This window comes from Kogia breviceps, chromosome 19 (genome assembly GCF_026419965.1).
Source record: "Kogia breviceps isolate mKogBre1 chromosome 19, mKogBre1 haplotype 1, whole genome shotgun sequence".
Lineage (NCBI taxonomy): Eukaryota > Metazoa > Chordata > Mammalia > Artiodactyla > Physeteridae > Kogia > Kogia breviceps.
This window is the reverse complement of record NC_081328.1, coordinates 33448906-33464594: the sequence shown is the minus strand read 5'-3', so window position 1 is coordinate 33464594 and position 15689 is coordinate 33448906. Positions and strand designations below refer to the sequence as shown.

Genomic DNA, 15689 nt, shown 5'->3' with positions numbered 1-15689 from the left:
GTGTGTCTCAGGCTGAACTGGATAACCTGGCCACATAATGACGCTGGGGGCAGAGATCATCATCTCAGGGTGGGAACAGGGCCGCTTAATTGGGCTGGGAAGGTGGGTGGGGAGACAGGCAGGAGGGAACAGGGCATGGGGTATTTTGCTAAATTAGCCTTGGATGCCATCCTCCAGGCAGGGGGAGTCATCAAAGCAGGATCGAGGGTCAGATGGTGTTTGAGGAGGGTCCTGAGGGAGGCTTCTCGCGGGGAGAAGTGAGGTTGACGCGCATTGCGAGGCCGCCAGTTCGGATGAGGGAGGTGGAGGGCTTGAAGCAGGGCTCAAGCAGAGGGGAGGGAAGGGGAAACTGGATTTCACAGGTAGGATAAGGACTTGTGCTAGACGGGGAGGAGAGAAAGCAGCTCTGGGTGCTCGGTGAATGGGGAAAAGCAGATGGTACTGGCCGGGGTACTGACTCAACACCAGGAGGGTTTGCGTGCGCGCGTGCGCGCTTGTGAGGAGGTACTGAAGACAGGAGCTGGATTGGACGCACGCTGTTCTACTTCTGGCACATCCAGGTGGGGTAGAAATCACTTCCTGCCCCCGGAGCCCTCGCTGGCTTATTCTGCAAACCCGGGGCGTGGACAGAGTCGTCCGGAAGCGTCCGGCCTCGCGGGTTGGGCGGAGGGCCGTCCGGGGTGTGGCCGCCGCCGGCCCCTCCTCCGCGGGCTCCCTGCGGCGGTGGTCGCTCAGCTCTCGGCTCCGATCTCGGCTCAGGCCCGCATCGCTGCTCGCGCCTGCCCGCTTACCGGTAAGACGGCGGCTCCGATCCCTTCCCGCCCTCGGGCCCCCTCGGTCCCGCAGGCCGGGCGCTCCTCCGGGGTCCCTGCCGAGTGTCCTCCGGGGGCACCCGGGGACGGCTGAGGGGCGGCGGCCCGGAGCTGGCAGGGCTGAGGCGTCCCGCAGGCCACGTGTCCCCGCGGTAGCGGCGGGCGGGCGCGGGAGCCACGTGGCCTCTGGGCCGGGGTCCGGGCCCCCTCGAGGCCTGTGTGAATGCGGCCGCGACGCCCTGACCGAACCTGCCGCCCGCAGGACCATGGCCCACGCGGAGCGCACCTTCATCGCCATCAAGCCCGACGGCGTGCAGCGGGGCCTGGTGGGCGAGATCATCAAACGCTTCGAGCAGAAGGGATTCCGCCTTGTGGCCATGAAGTTCCTTCAGGTGACGCGCCTCGCTCCCCTTCCCCCGCGGCGGCGAGGTCGCGGGTGGTTTTCCTTCCCCGCAGCGCCGATCCGCGTGTCTTTTCCTAGTCGGAGTCCCCCTTGGCTGATTTCGGACCTGCGAATACCCCTTTGCTTTGTGCCTCCAACCCCCTCCCCCACGCAGGGCGCCACGGGCCCGCTAGACCCTTCCCCGAGGCCCGGGGGGACCGACGCCCTTGGAAGGTTAAGCGGAGGTGACGTGACTCCGGCTCCGGGGCTGCTTCCTTCCCGCGGCTGCGACGGGCAGTGGCCCGCAGGGGGGCAGCAGGGAGTGGAGAGGAGGTCTGCGCCCCGGGCGCATGCAGGTCCACCCAGGCACGGGATGGAGGCTGGAATCCTTTTGTGCTTCAGCTTGCAACTCTGAGATGATTGAGGTCTTAGGTGGGGTGTGCCTTACTCTGCCCTTTCTCTGCAGGCTCCCTTTGGCATAGGGCAGTAACTTTATCTTCCACCTTAAATTTGGGGTACAGATCTGGACCTTAGGGGATAAGTACCTAAGAACTGAAATTTAAACCAGGCTTTCTCAGTTAACGTCTGAAATGTTTAAAAGGGCATTGGGAATGGGCCAGAGGGTCTGATATGACCTCTGTCTGGCATATTTCCTTTGATTGCAGCCAACACTTAACTCCCTAACCACCTCTTTCTAAGGATTGTAACATCCGTCAAGTCATTGACATGAGGGTGTCTTCATGATCAGAACAGTCTTTCCGAGCATCAGTTTCATGGTTTGGATGGGTTTTTTTTTTTTTTTTTTAAATGCACACCTTATGAATGTGAGCTAAAATACACACCCAGACTTCTAGATAACCTACCATGTTACTGGCGGTGGGGCAGGTGGGTTCTGAGGATGGGATAGAGCCATATTTGAGCCTTTCTAGTTTACTACCTAATTGGTACCTCCTCTTCAATGCCAGGCCTCTGAGGAACTCCTGAAGCAGCACTACATTGACCTGAAAGACCGCCCATTCTTCCCAGGGCTGGTGAAGTACATGAGCTCAGGGCCGGTTGTGGCCATGGTAAGTGCTTGTGGTGGAGGAGAGGGAACCAAGGAAAGTAACAGCTGATAGGTAACTGGGTTTGCTCAGTGCCTTCATGTTCCTTTTTAGACATCTGCAGACACTCCAAATTCCTTGTTTTACAAAGGCAGCCTGCTGGAGTGAGTTAGTTTACAGACCAACTGGGAACTTGGGAGGAAAAAGGAAGTGAGAATCAGAACTTAAAGAGTTCTCTGTGATCCTGTGCTAGAAATGAACTGGTCTATTTCTTCCTGTGATTAATGTCCAATTGGAAATGAAGTGAATAGAGGTAGAGGGTATAATAAGGAGTTAATAAAATTGTGGGGAAAGAAGCCCTACTTCCTGTTCTCTGAGGGTGACCTTTTCTTCTTTCTGCTTTTCCCTGGAATACATTTTCCCCTTTCATGTCAGTCTTCGCCATGTCTTTGCTCTAACAGTCTTCTGCGATGCCCTGCCCACTGATCCTGTTCCAGTCTGCTCACTTTTCTTTACCCTTTCACCACTATTTTTTTTTGTGTGTGTGTGTTACCCAGGCCTCTCACTGCTGTGGCCTCTCCCGTTGCGGAGCACAGGCTCCGGACCCGCAGGCTCAGCGGCCACGGCTCACGGGCCCAGCCGCTCCGCGGCACGTGGGATCTTCCCGGACCGGGGCACGAACCCGCGTCCCCCGCATCGGCAGGCGGACTCTCAACCACTGCGCCACCAGGGAAGCCCCACCACTATTTTTTGAGTTTGTGGCTGCATAAGGATTCTTCAGTCTTGTTAATCTCTTGTCTCAGCCAGAGTGGAAAGTCCCCAAGTTGGGTAGACTTTTTCTCTGTATCCTAGCAATACACTTGGGATGGAGTATGGAGTATTTTATATTGGCCCCTACTACTACTGGGGTTGGCTAATAATCATGTCACTGATTGGTCTTTACTGATATGTGCTGTTAGGTAGAGGTAAATGTTTGTTTTTAATGGTCCTGAATGGTAGAACTGATGAAATTCCTTTTCCCTAATGTCAAGGTCTGGGAGGGCCTGAATGTAGTGAAGACAGGGAGAGTGATGCTTGGGGAGACCAACCCAGTGGATTCTAAGCCGGGCACCATTCGTGGCGACTTCTGCATTCAAGTTGGCAGGTAAGTTCCAAAGGACACTAATGACTTTTCCTCAAAGCCACTTAACTTGGGTTTAAAACAAACGTTTTTGGCATATTCCAATTTTAGAAAAATTTGAATGTTTAAATTAGGTGGTAATTATCATTGGATGAACGCTTTCTTAGTTACTTCTCTAGGCTACTTAAAATTTTAGCCAAGGCACTGCACAAGGGAGCTGCCTGCGGTAGGTCCTTCGTGACAGCAGAAAGTACGGAGAGTGGGGCAAGGAAGGGGTCTAGCCTTGGCTCTGCCCTTTGTGGTGCTGTGTCCAGGGGTGTGTCACTTTTAGCCTGTTTGGTTCCCTCACTCATATAGAATCTCTACAAAAACTTTTATAGTTATGAGACTCAAATGGAATAAAGGGATTGTCAATAATGTGAATGTTTTGATTGGACTTTGCAAACTAGTGTAAGAAAATACAGCAGCAATGGCTGTTGATGATGAATACGTCACATCTAGTTTGGGTTTTGGTCTGGGTATTCCTATATTTTTCAAAATTTGAGAAGTAATGTTTTGTGGTAATCTTGGGTACAAGTACTGTTTTGAAAATTTAGAAGCATAATAAAGTTGAACCAAGTGATGCTTTTGGCTTAAGTACTTTTATAGTTTTAAAGTTGCTTTTAAGAGGAGATACTTGGGGGTGGTCAGCTGCTTTCCAGGAGTAACTGGCAGAAAAGGTCTTCAGTGACTGTCCTTTGCTTTACCCATTAAACAGACTTTTGTACTTTAAAATGTGGTAACTAGAAATTGTTCTCCTTCTTAGGAACATCATTCATGGCAGTGATTCAGTAAAAAGTGCTGAGAAAGAAATCAGCCTGTGGTTTAAGCCTGAAGAATTGGTTGAGTACAAGTCTTGTGCTTTTGACTGGATTTATGAATAAGAGGTGGACGGAGCATCAGTCCCTCTGGCACCACCTGATGTGTCCCTAGGCACAGCTCTTCATTCCACTAACGTGGAAGCAGTAGGATGGATGTTTCTTTCCTAAAGTATATCTACCAATAAAGCCTTTGAAAACGGGGTGCAGCCTCTGGTGATTACTGGTTACTAAGCTGGAAGATGTGACTTGGTTCCCTGGCTATCGTAGTGTTATCCAGAACAAATTCATCTTGCTTGTTCTGGAAAAATGATTTAATCCTTCTCAGCACCTGGTATACTTCCAGGCTCTAGGAGGGAAAGCGGTGAGGCTGAAGAGGACAAGTGTGGCACTGCTTGCGTATCTGAGGAAACTAATAAGGAAATAATGAACATAATAAAGATCCCAACCACTTTAGCTGATGTAGAAATGCACATTTCTGTACAAAGAATTTGTTGAAACTTGGTAGAATGAAACATAGACTAGTCAAGTTGTCCAGATTTACATTCTTGTTGATTGCAAACTGGGCAAGTTACGTATGAGGAAATGGAAGCCTAAGGACACACCTGTAAGGTGAGGATGATACCATGGCAATGCAGGATTAAATGAAATAATGCATGTAAAGCAGTTAACCTAGTGCCTGGCCCATAGCGGGTACACAAATATTCCCTGCAACCCTACCTCCCTGCTTATTCTCTACCCTGGGATGAGATGTTTATCATGCCTATTTCCTGGGCTAGTAGTAAGTGGTTACAAAATCCATATTGCCTATTAATTTTGCTGGATTGGTACAGTTGTAAAATGATGCCAAAGAGCACCTATCAATATAAATGATCACTATCATCTGGAGTCTGCCTTAAAAATGAGATTATAGAAATATGTAGGTTTATGAATACCTGTTTTCTTAGGAAACTGATGAAAGCTTTTCATGCCACTTCCATATAAAAGACTCAACATTACTTTTTTTTTTTTTTTTTGGCCACATGGCTTTGCAAGATCTCAGTTCCCCGACCAGGGATTGAACCCAGGCCACAGCAGTGAAAGCCCAGAATCCTAACCATTAGGCCACAAGGAACGCCCTCAACATGACACTTTTTTATGCACATTGCTGTAAGACAATAACAAACACATCAACAGCTGGGTACAAAAAAGTGTCAGGATTCTAATTTCAAGTCAACGATTGACAAGACATTTAACATTTTCTAAATTATTTTTTAGTTTCAAATGAATCTCATGTTTATATATGCTACACGCTTTCACTACATTACGTGGCAGTTTATTGAAATTAGATCCTGGGGCAGGCCTGGGGTCTGCATTTTAATGTGGAGGTGCCCACCCTGTATCCACATGCACAGTGGCTAAGGTACCTGTAATCAGCAGCAGCAGTTATTACGTATAGGCTTACTCTGTGCCAGGGATGTTCTAAGAACTTCGTGTACATGAATTCATTTAATGTTCACAACTCTTAGGAAGTTGGTACTAGTATCCTACTTTATAACTGAGGAAACTGAGTCAAGTTACAGAGCTTAACAAGTGAAGGAGTCAAGTTCCAATGCAAGCAGCGGGCTTCAGACTCTGTTCTTGGCCACTGTGCTTTACTACCTTTATATAGTTTTCCAAGTGACATGATAAAGCCATGAGTTTGGAGGGTGATGAAGTCAAATTTGGAGTGGTGAGAGCTGAGAGGAAGGATATGAATGTTAGGACTTAATTTGGTAGAACTGAATGAGGAAGGGTGGGCTGTAGTGAGGACAAAAGCACTGCCTCTGGAGTAAGGTTGGGTTTTGGACCTAATCCTATATACCAGTTGGGTGTGTGAAAGTGGACAACTAATTCAGAACCTTTTATGCTTTTATAAAACTATTTTAAACATAATAAATGCATTTTAAAAAATGCATTACTTTTTATGTAATTATTTGTTGTTAATAGGCAAGCCCTGCTTTGGCCTGCTTGTGAGGCTTGGAGGCTTGGAATTCTTTTTTTTTTTTTTTTTTTTTTTTGCGGTATGCGGGCCTCTCACTGCTGTGGCCTCTCCCGTTGCGGAGCACAGGCTCCGGACGCGCAGGCCTAGCGGCCATGGCTCACGGGCTTAGCCGCTCCGCGGCATGTGGGATCTTCCCGGACCAGGGCACGAACCCGTGTCTCCTGCATCGGCAGGCGGATTCTCAACCACTGCGCCACCAGGGAAGCCCTGGAATTCTTAACAGGTCAAAAAGGGATGTTAAACTAGCCTCAGTAAGAGTCTGCAGAAAGGAGATAGTTGCCGTTCTCCCCATCTCACAAGGCTGGATAAACAACACAGTGCTAAAGTTACTTGTTTTGGGGAAACATTTGTTCCTCTTAAAACATGGGCATAGCCAGGCGCGGTGGCGCGCGCCTGTAGTCCCAGCTACTCGGGGGGCTGAGGCAGGAGGATCGCTTGGGCTCAGGAGTTCTGGGCTGTAGTGCGCTATGCCGATCGGGTGTCCGCACTAAGTTCGGCATCAATATGGTGACCTCCTGGGAGCGGGGGACCACCAGGTTGCCTGAGGAGGGGTGAACTGGCCCAGGTCGGAAACGGAACAGGTCAAAACTCCCGTGCTGGGGCTTCCCTGGTGGCGCAGTGGTTGAGAGTCCGCCTGCCAATGCAGGAGACACGAGTTCGTGCCCCGGTCCGGGAAGATCCCACATGCCACGGAGCGACCAAGCCCGTGAGCCATGGCCGCTGGGCCTGCGCATCCGGAGCCTGTGCTCCGCAACGGGAGAGGCCACAACAGTGAGAGGCCCGCATACCGCAAAGGAAAAAAAAAAAAAAAACTCCCGTGCTGATCAGTAGTGGGATCGCGCCTGTGAATAGCCACTGCACTCCAGCCTGGGCAACATAGCGAGACCCCGTCTCTGAAAGGGAAAAAACAAAAAAAAACAAAAAAACCCCCCCAAAACATGGGCATAAAGCACTTTAGGAAACTAGTTTCCCAAGAGGCGCTTAACGGTTTAAATAAGAATGTATATGTCAAAGCTTGGGATAGTAACTGAGGCCAACCTGGGAATTCCAATTTACTAGGGCAACTGTTTTCAAGCCATTTAAGGTAGGAAGCAGGGCAGAAATTAGGTTCTGTTTTTCTTGGAATGTGTTATATTTTTCTAAAGTGATGAAATTAACTATGAAAGATACCCAATCCACCTCATTACTATCTAACATCCATAAAATTCTCTACAAACTGCTTCTGCAGTAAAAGTTGGATAATTTCCCACAGAGTCAGCTGTTGATAAAGGAGGGGGTCTGCGTTCCCTCTTAATGTAAACAGCAAGAGCAAGCTGGGATAATTCATTTACATCCTATGAACCTTGTTGCTGAGGTTAATGGAGCTGGAAAAAAAAAGTCTCCTAGCAATCATGCCAACCCTGAAACACCATGTTCTGACTAAAGTGATTTAATTTCCCCACAAGGGGTCCACACTCACCCCCTCCCATGGTTTTTGCCTGTTCCCTCCAAGTGAGATCCTGGCTCAAATGCAACTATGGCCATATATCCACCCATATTCTCTTCCTCTCGTCAGCCAGCAGTAAATTCTTCCTCACTTGTGCTGGCTTACCTTATGAGAGTACAGGTTCTGTGAGGGAGGAACTGATCTGACTTTCCCAGGGGCCTTCCACTGCTTATAGAAAGCACTCAAGGGAATTCCCTGGCAGTCCAATGGTTAAGACTCCGTGCTTCCACTGCAGGGGATGCAGGTTCAATCCCTGGTTGGGGAACTAGGATCCTGCATGCTGCGTGGTGTGGCCAAATAAATACATTAAAAAAAGGCGGCACTCAATATTTTGAATAAAAAAGGAAATTCCTCAAATACCAAAGCATATTAAAGAATTGCTCAGGCCTTGCAACCATCAGTTGCTTGTGCCCTTCTGATCCCATACCTTGGTGCGTTCAGTTCCCTACCCCCTCTCATCGATTGTTGCTACACTTTGAGGACACGCCGCGGCTGGCGGCAAGTGGCGCCCGAACAGGGACTTGACAAGAGGGACATCTGAATCTCGGTAGGTGAATCCCCGGAGTGAAGAGTGAAAATGTGGCCACATAGTAAAGTTGATAGTAACTCGGGGCAATAGTCAGAAGTAAAAAAATATGGGACAAGAAGTATCCAAGAAGCGACCTGAGATCACTGATCAAGAGAAGGAGTTGTCCACCAGTGCTTTCCAGGCTTTCACAGCTGGAAATTATGATGTCTGTCTGCAACATCTTGCCTGGTTCCTTAGGATATAATATAACTTGTCAAAATTGTATTTTTAGTACTTGCATTCTGCCTATGAAAGGAAATTTTTCTGTTATGATGTTAAAACAACCTTCCTATGTAATGCTTCCTGTAAATAGTTAAAAAAAAAAAGAATTGCTCATATACAACTTAACTTTAACGTTTTATTTTGTGTAAAAAAGGGCAAATTTAGTGAATTATTTTCATCTTGTACACAAAGTTATAATTTTAATGCTTTTCACATCCATGCTGAAAATTTGCAATTTGGTAAAAATGAAAGGAACATAAATTTCTCCAAAGGAATTTTTCACGCCATTATATACACTTTAGGAGAAAGTTTCAAACACTTTCTCAATGATCACAAGTTACCAAGAAAATAAAAGATTAAATTTGTACAGATATTGATCTATTTATCAAATACATACAGAAATGATGTAAAAACCTTATGCAGTTTACTTTGACCTCTGTCCTCAAAAGATTTGCCCAGGGACAGATACTTTTCTTTTGTATAAATGACTGTGGCTTTATTTAAAATATGAAAATCAAAGGAAGAAACCCAGTTTAATCACAGTATTTTAAAAATCCCTTCCCAATAGTAAAGGATCATTACCAAATATATAGCACCATAATACAAATATTGACGGGAGAGGGTATTCACATCACACAAAATTAATAATAATAAAAACAAACAAACACTGAAAACCCGTGTTAGTATCCGTAGAATAAGAAGTTGATAACAGCTTTAGCTTTCCTCATACACAGCAAGGAAAAGGTTAAAGAGTTTAAACTACCAAAAATCCCCAAATAATCCTAACAGGAAAAAAACAAAACAAACCCAAGGTCAGCAGTACATTTGAACCGTAGAAGAGAATGGGGCTACTGAGTTGTACACTTGGAGCTGTGGCTAAGACATAAATCTCCTCTGCATCAACTCATTTTCTGTTCATCGGTAGCAGGGAGTTAGTCTGAACAATGAAGAGGGCTTCAGATTGTGTTTATTCGGTAGGAAGTCCTTACCAACATTTAACGTTGGTCATGGGATTAAGACACGAAACACTTCATAAATAGATGGGAAATCTGAAAACACTCAGAGCCTGGCTTTGCTGTAGAACTGGAAGCTTATAAAACCTGGCTACACATGAGCATTTCACAGAACTAATTACCAGGCTCCAAATCAAATCCCTCCTGGTTTATTCAGTTCCCTATAGAGCCCCTAAGCCCAGGGGTACTGTTAGAGCACACGATACAATTGGCTTCTTGTGCCCATATCATGGAATCGGAGTCCTGGGTTTAATTCACTAAGCCTGAGAATAAAGATTGTTGTAACCCTTGCTTTTTGGAAGTCTTCCAGGCTTTAAGTTTATAGGAAGATTCTTAAAAGTTAAAGATTTGGGAAGTGTGAGGATGTCACATTTACAGTAGGTCCCTCTCAGTAATGTTGTAGATAAATATCCAGTAATTTAACAGCTGAATTCACATATATCTGACACATGAGAATCAACTTGGCATTGATATGATCTGCATTTATGCCCCTAAAGAGTCAGTGTTAAGAAATGTTGACATGCGATTCCATACATTCTTACACTATAAAGTAACAAATTATACTTCCAGTAGCAACTACAAAACCTTATGATATTAACCCCTCTTGCATAGAATGAGGTAAACCTGTGCATATTACCAATGCTATTATTCCCAAAAGTAGAGCAATATTTTAGAAAATAAATTGCTGGTTTTTAATGTTCTATGCATTTTAAAATTCAAACAAAAAAAATCTTACCTAAAATGGTCTCCTGGGGCTTTCCATTAACATTTTTTAAAGCATTCCATAGGCTGAAGGACTGTAGAGGTTAATCATTTTGATTAATTTCTAATTAGCCCTACCTATATTCCAGAGGAGATGGTCAATATTACCACTCTGAAGAGGCCAGGCTAAGACCCAGAAGCACTTCTAGAACAGATGCAAGTAATTCCTGAGAGTTTAGTTTATGAACCTCACTGGTAAATGCTAAAGCTCTCTCATTCAGTCACAACTCAGAAAGTCAAAAAATGCAGAGAGCAAACCTTTCACCAATTTACCCTTATATCCTTTTTTCAAAGGAAGCCATGTGAATTTTAAAATAGGGAATGTTCAAAATGGTCCAAATCCGTTATTATTGTTAAAATTAATTCTGAATAGAGTTAAAGACAATTCATACTAATTATATATAATACATATAATTAGTATGAATTGTCTTTAAATTTTAAGAAAATTAAATTCTCTTTCAAATTAGTTTTCTGACAAATCCAGGATAGTTAAAAGCAGAGCTGGAATGATTCTGAAATCTAAACTTATTTTGGCTTTAAACAACTGTTAATTTGATTCTCCTGGTAATACAGAACATGTGTTTTGGGGTGTGGTTATACCAAGTATTATCTCACAGATGGAGAGAAATGGCAGAGAACTGATGAGAATCCCTTTCGTGGGGTATTTTTTAGTAAGGAAAATAAAATAAACATAGGACAATATTGCATTTTCCCCAACCCCTCAACATGTAGACTGAGATCCTGTATATCTTGTCAACCATTCCAGTTTAACACTTTAGTGTTAGGATAATTTTACTCATTTTTTAATTAAGAGAACATATAAAAGTATCCAGAGTTCTTCCAGTTTCATATAGAACTCCAAAGAAATTTTCACAGAATGAAAAACATTTCTGTACAAATATTTAAAATGGGCTGCAATAAAATGCCAACAAGCAGAATTAATTACCCTTCCGTGATCTATGTGGTGATGAGCTCTCCATGGGGCGGGGATGGGGGGGATGTTCAGTTGCATATTCTGCAGCAGAGGAAGCTGGAGATGTGACTGGCCTAACTTCCAAAATCCCAAAATCTCCCAACAGGTACCAAAAAGGTTCATTTGTAATGACAGTTCATTTGCATTTACAACTATATCCTTCTTAAATCATTTCCTTCAATCCTGCTACCTAAACTTTAATCTTACCAAAAAAGTTAGAATTTCAGTTCTCGTTAACAATGCACATAAATCCAAACTTGGAAAATATTACAAAATTCTTTCAAAAGCTTCAAATACAACACAAAAATTGTCCATCTTTATAAATTGAAAAATTTCCCCCCACAGCTAAAATAGTTTCCCTACCCACTTGAAAAATCTGGAACTGAAATTTTCTATGTTTAGCAAAATGTCCCAGTAGAATAGCCCCGCTGTACAGCTGGATTGATTATAAATCAGTCCTGTGTAAAATTCTTTCCCTCCCACCCTTAGTTTCTGAGCAACCTCAGGGCTCTTGTTTGATGTAGAAGTTGGCAGAGCCATTGCTTTCCTGATCAGATGCTCCTTGGAGGAAATTATAATCCTCTCCATCTATCAACTCCTCCTTCAGCTGCAATGTAGTCACTGCAAGAAATAAATGTACAAGATGTTAAGTCTTTCTAGAATATTCAGATTGCTTCATGTTCCACCAGCCTCACAGTTAATAAGACTTCTTCATGTCTTCAATAACTCTTAAAACTAACCCCCCCCGAAGGAAGAGCATTTAATTAATTTTAATTTGCAAAGTATATTCGTAGTTAAGAAGAGTTCCAAAAAGGAACAATACTGCAAACTGGACACTCACAAATGGACACTGTCAATGAAATGTTGAAGGTAATGGTGATCACTAATTTGACTAGAATGATTAGAATTTTTCTCATGATTAAGTATTCACTTTTATGTCAATGTCTACATAAATAGCATATTTCCTGGATAGTTCTGAATAATAAGTAACACAACAAATGACTTTAATATGTTATTATCTCCAAGAAGTACCTAAAGACTCCCTTCATAAAAAAGATATAAATCTGATAATATTAAACACCTGTATTAAAACTAAAATCAAGAAAAACTTAAGTAATCATTTTAGGTAAAATAAAAATTGATTGACACCAGCAACGTGAAAATCCTTGGTATAAAAAATAGCTAACTTTGGGAATTCCCAGGTGGTCCAGTGGTTAGGACTCTGTACTCTCAATGCTGAGGGCACGGGTTCAATCCCAGACCGGGGAACTAAGATCCTGCAAGCTGTGCAGTGCGGCCAAAAAAGAAAACAAAACAAAAACAGCTAAAATTACCAATGGGATCACTTAACAGTAGTACTACCTGTCTGAGTTGTTATCTGAAGACTTCTTTTTTAATGAAAACAAACAGTATAGGCAGTCCTCAATTTATGAACAGGTCATGTTCCAATAGGTCTTTATTTTTATGGACAACTGTTTTTCAGTTTCCAGTATTTTCAGTGGGGTTTAGGTTTCTTGGTAGTCACTGAAGTCATGCTAGTCATAATTTTTAGTGACAGGAGGGCTCTTCTTAATGCATGGGCAAGCAAGAAGAAAAAGAGGAATGTTTTCTTTGCTGGTCCCAGCACTGGTCTTTGGCAAAAGTTTAGGCTGTTTAATTCTGAGATTTTCCTATGTCTTTTAATAAACATCTCTTAAGTTAACTCAACGCAGTTAGCCAGCAATTTCAGGCTGCCCTAACTCCTTTCCCTGAAGCCCACCCTCTACTTCCTATAGAACACCTCCCTTCAAAAAAATTACTTTCCTACTTTTTAAATGAAAATGATCTCAGCTAGGTGTTAAACAAACACTAGTCTTAGTAACTGCCAACCTCTCAGAGATGTATTGGAGTTTCTTAAAAAGTTACTCTTTAACCAAAATTGAGTTGGTAAAGTTGCAAATAATTTAAAGAACAGGTGACCTTTAATGCTTATATTCTCACTGGAATCTAATCCCATGGTGAGTAATGCTAACTTTCTTCTTCAATTTCTTCAGCACAGAGATCTGTTAAGTCAGAGGTCACAAACTGGGTTTTTCCCTCCCTCACCTCTGCCCTGTGGTTCTTTTAAATTGACTGAATATTCTGAAACAGGAGATTTCATATAAAACCATGAAAAGTAGGGAGACATGGTAACATAAGACTAGCATTCTTGAAGGGCTATTTAACAGTGGGAACCAATGTAGCCTAAGGCCTCCCTCTGCACAGCTTGTGACTCTCAGGCTGGCTGCTCAGCCACTGAGTAACCACCTGTCTGCTTCCTGCAGGGACTGTCTCCAAAGGAAAGGTGATATTTTTTTGTTTCTTTTTTTATGACTCTTTTCATAACAATTGGAGTGAGAGGATGAAGATATATATGGAATGTAAATTGGGAACTGCTTATGCAGGGGGAAAAAGGTCAATTTATGAGAAGAATTAGGGCTCAAAGAGTATTTAGATGAGTAGTAAGCCAACTAAGTTTCATGAAACAATAACACCACGTGGAACAATATTAAAATGGCTACTTTTTTTTTTTTTTTTTTTTGCAGTATGTGGGCCTCTCACCTTTGTGGCCTCTCCTGTTGCGGAGCACAGGCTCCGGACGCGCAGGCTCAGCGGCCATGGCTCACGGACTTCATGTGAGGTCTTCCCGGACGGGGGAATAGAATAGTAGCCCAAAATATGGCTACTTTTAAAGTCAAATAGTGATAGAAAAATACTTCGTGTCTTGATTTTAGTTACAAAAGACTAGTTTCAAAAATAATGGTCTTTGACATCTTATTTAATAATTTAAAGAATAATCTTTTGGGGCTTCCCTGGTGGCGCAGTGGTTAAGAATCCACCTGCCAATGCCTGGGACACGGGTTCAAGCCCAGGTCTGGGAAGATCCCACATGCTGCGAAGCAACTAAGCCCGTGTGCCACAACCACTGAGCCTGTGCGCCACAACTACTGAGCCTGCGTGACTACAGCCCGTGCTCTGCTACAAGAGAAGCCACCGCAATGAGAAGCCCGTGCGCAGCAATGAAGACCCAACACAGACGACAAAAAAAAAAAAAAGAATAATCTTGCTTTCTTTAAAAAATCCTTTAAAAAATTAGTTAATATGATAAAAATGCTTTTATGGAGGATATCAAACATGTAACAGTTATCCTTAAATCAAACCAACATGCATTGTTAAAGACATCTGAACAATACCATGAAAATAAACACATGGAAAAGGAAAAAAACCCCAAATTTCATTAAAGGTGCAGTACCCACAATAAAAGGTTGATTAAAACAATATCTTGTTATATGATGATCAGATGGCCAAATGAATGAGAAAAGAATTACTATGCTTCAAGACCAAGCATGTTCCATTCAAACAGATGCTTTTTGTTTTTTTTTTTTAATGTAAGAAAAGTAAATTGAAATTCTAAAGCACATCCTGAAATTATTTGCACTTATTATTAACAACAAAGTTCTGGATTATGCTTCTACTCATGTTAAAATATGGAAACAATGTTCTTAAAAAAAAGTAACTCAAGATAAAGGTGAAACACTCACTCAGATGTGTAATGTTCTAATGCAAAGTTTCAGTGTTTTCAAGGAACCTAAAATAAAGCCTGTCTGGTATCTTCACACTAATCATTTCTCCTTTACAGGCCTTATTCTCAATGAATGATGGATGAAATAAAATAGATCCTGTGGCTGATGTCACTTTCTACACAAATGCATTTTCTTGGCTCTGTTTTTAAAAAGAAGTTACTTTGCTGACTTTAATCACTAACATTTCAGAAGACAATCTAACAGAAACCACATTTTCCTAGTTAGAAGTCCATAAACAATAAATTCTCTCAATAGCTAAACAAACCATAGCTTTCAGAAACAGCAACGTAGACCCTACATAGTTTCACCACAGTAAAATCACATTCAATTCCACAAGATGTGCCCCTAGCTCAGAAGACACACATAATAGACACTAGTGGAAAGGGAAGTCACTTAGGAGGCCTTGTGGGTTCCATGCTGTATGCCTACTCCAAGTTCCTGGGTTTTGCCAATCCTAAAAAGTCAAGTTCTCTCACAAAACGTGACACACGCCTTCAAAATCAGCCTAACGCTTCAAGAAAATACATCTAAAATGCAATAAAAATTCAAACATTTTCAGAGCTCACAATATCTATAGTTAATCACTTAGGTTACAGAAAACTTTCATAATAACAAGTACAAAAAGAAAAAAGTTACAAAGACAAGAAAAGAAGTTGAAAGGCTCTTTAGACATTTGAAGGTATTTCCATAAAATAGCAGATAAACTTGCATTTGCAATCCTCATCCATTTCCTATACAAAAGAGGTATAGTAATTTTCTCTAGATATAAAGATATGAGTGATCTTCAGAGAAATAGCCTAGAAAGGATCAAGATCACCTAATACAC

At 42.9% G+C, this 15689-nt stretch overlaps 2 protein-coding genes across 17 annotated transcripts in view; one reads left to right on the top strand and one right to left on the bottom strand.

The window, feature by feature from the left end:
• The first annotated feature begins 252 nt into the window (after positions 1 to 252).
• LOC131746167 (nucleoside diphosphate kinase B) lies at positions 253 to 4418 on the top strand. The gene is made up of 5 exons (XM_059047232.2): positions 253 to 793; positions 1075 to 1204; positions 2160 to 2261; positions 3269 to 3381; positions 4163 to 4418. Exons 2-5 carry the CDS (start codon positions 1079 to 1081, stop codon positions 4278 to 4280), a joined length of 459 nt encoding a protein of 152 aa, XP_058903215.1. The 5' UTR covers positions 253 to 793; positions 1075 to 1078; the 3' UTR covers positions 4281 to 4418.
• A 4218-nt stretch (positions 4419 to 8636) lies between these two features.
• MBTD1 (mbt domain containing 1) overlaps positions 8637 to 15689 on the bottom strand; it is a 70219-nt gene continuing 63166 nt past the window's right edge. For all 16 annotated transcript variants that reach the window (XM_067021979.1, XM_067021981.1, XM_059047201.2 and 13 more), the window contains one exon: positions 8637 to 11882. In XM_067021979.1, the coding sequence (XP_066878080.1) occupies positions 11764 to 11882 (119 nt within the window). In that variant the 3' untranslated portion in view covers positions 8637 to 11763. The remainder of the gene's footprint in view (positions 11883 to 15689) is intronic.

Coding starts and splice junctions, on each gene's coding strand:
- LOC131746167 (XM_059047232.2), top strand. CDS start 1,079: ATGGCCCACGCGGAGCGCACCTTCATCGCCATCAAGCCCGACGGCGTG. Junction 1,205..2,159: donor TGGCCATGAAGTTCCTTCAG/GTGACGCGCCTC, acceptor CTTCAATGCCAG/GCCTCTGAGGAACTCCTGAA. Junction 3,382..4,162: donor TTCTGCATTCAAGTTGGCAG/GTAAGTTCCAAA, acceptor TCTCCTTCTTAG/GAACATCATTCATGGCAGTG.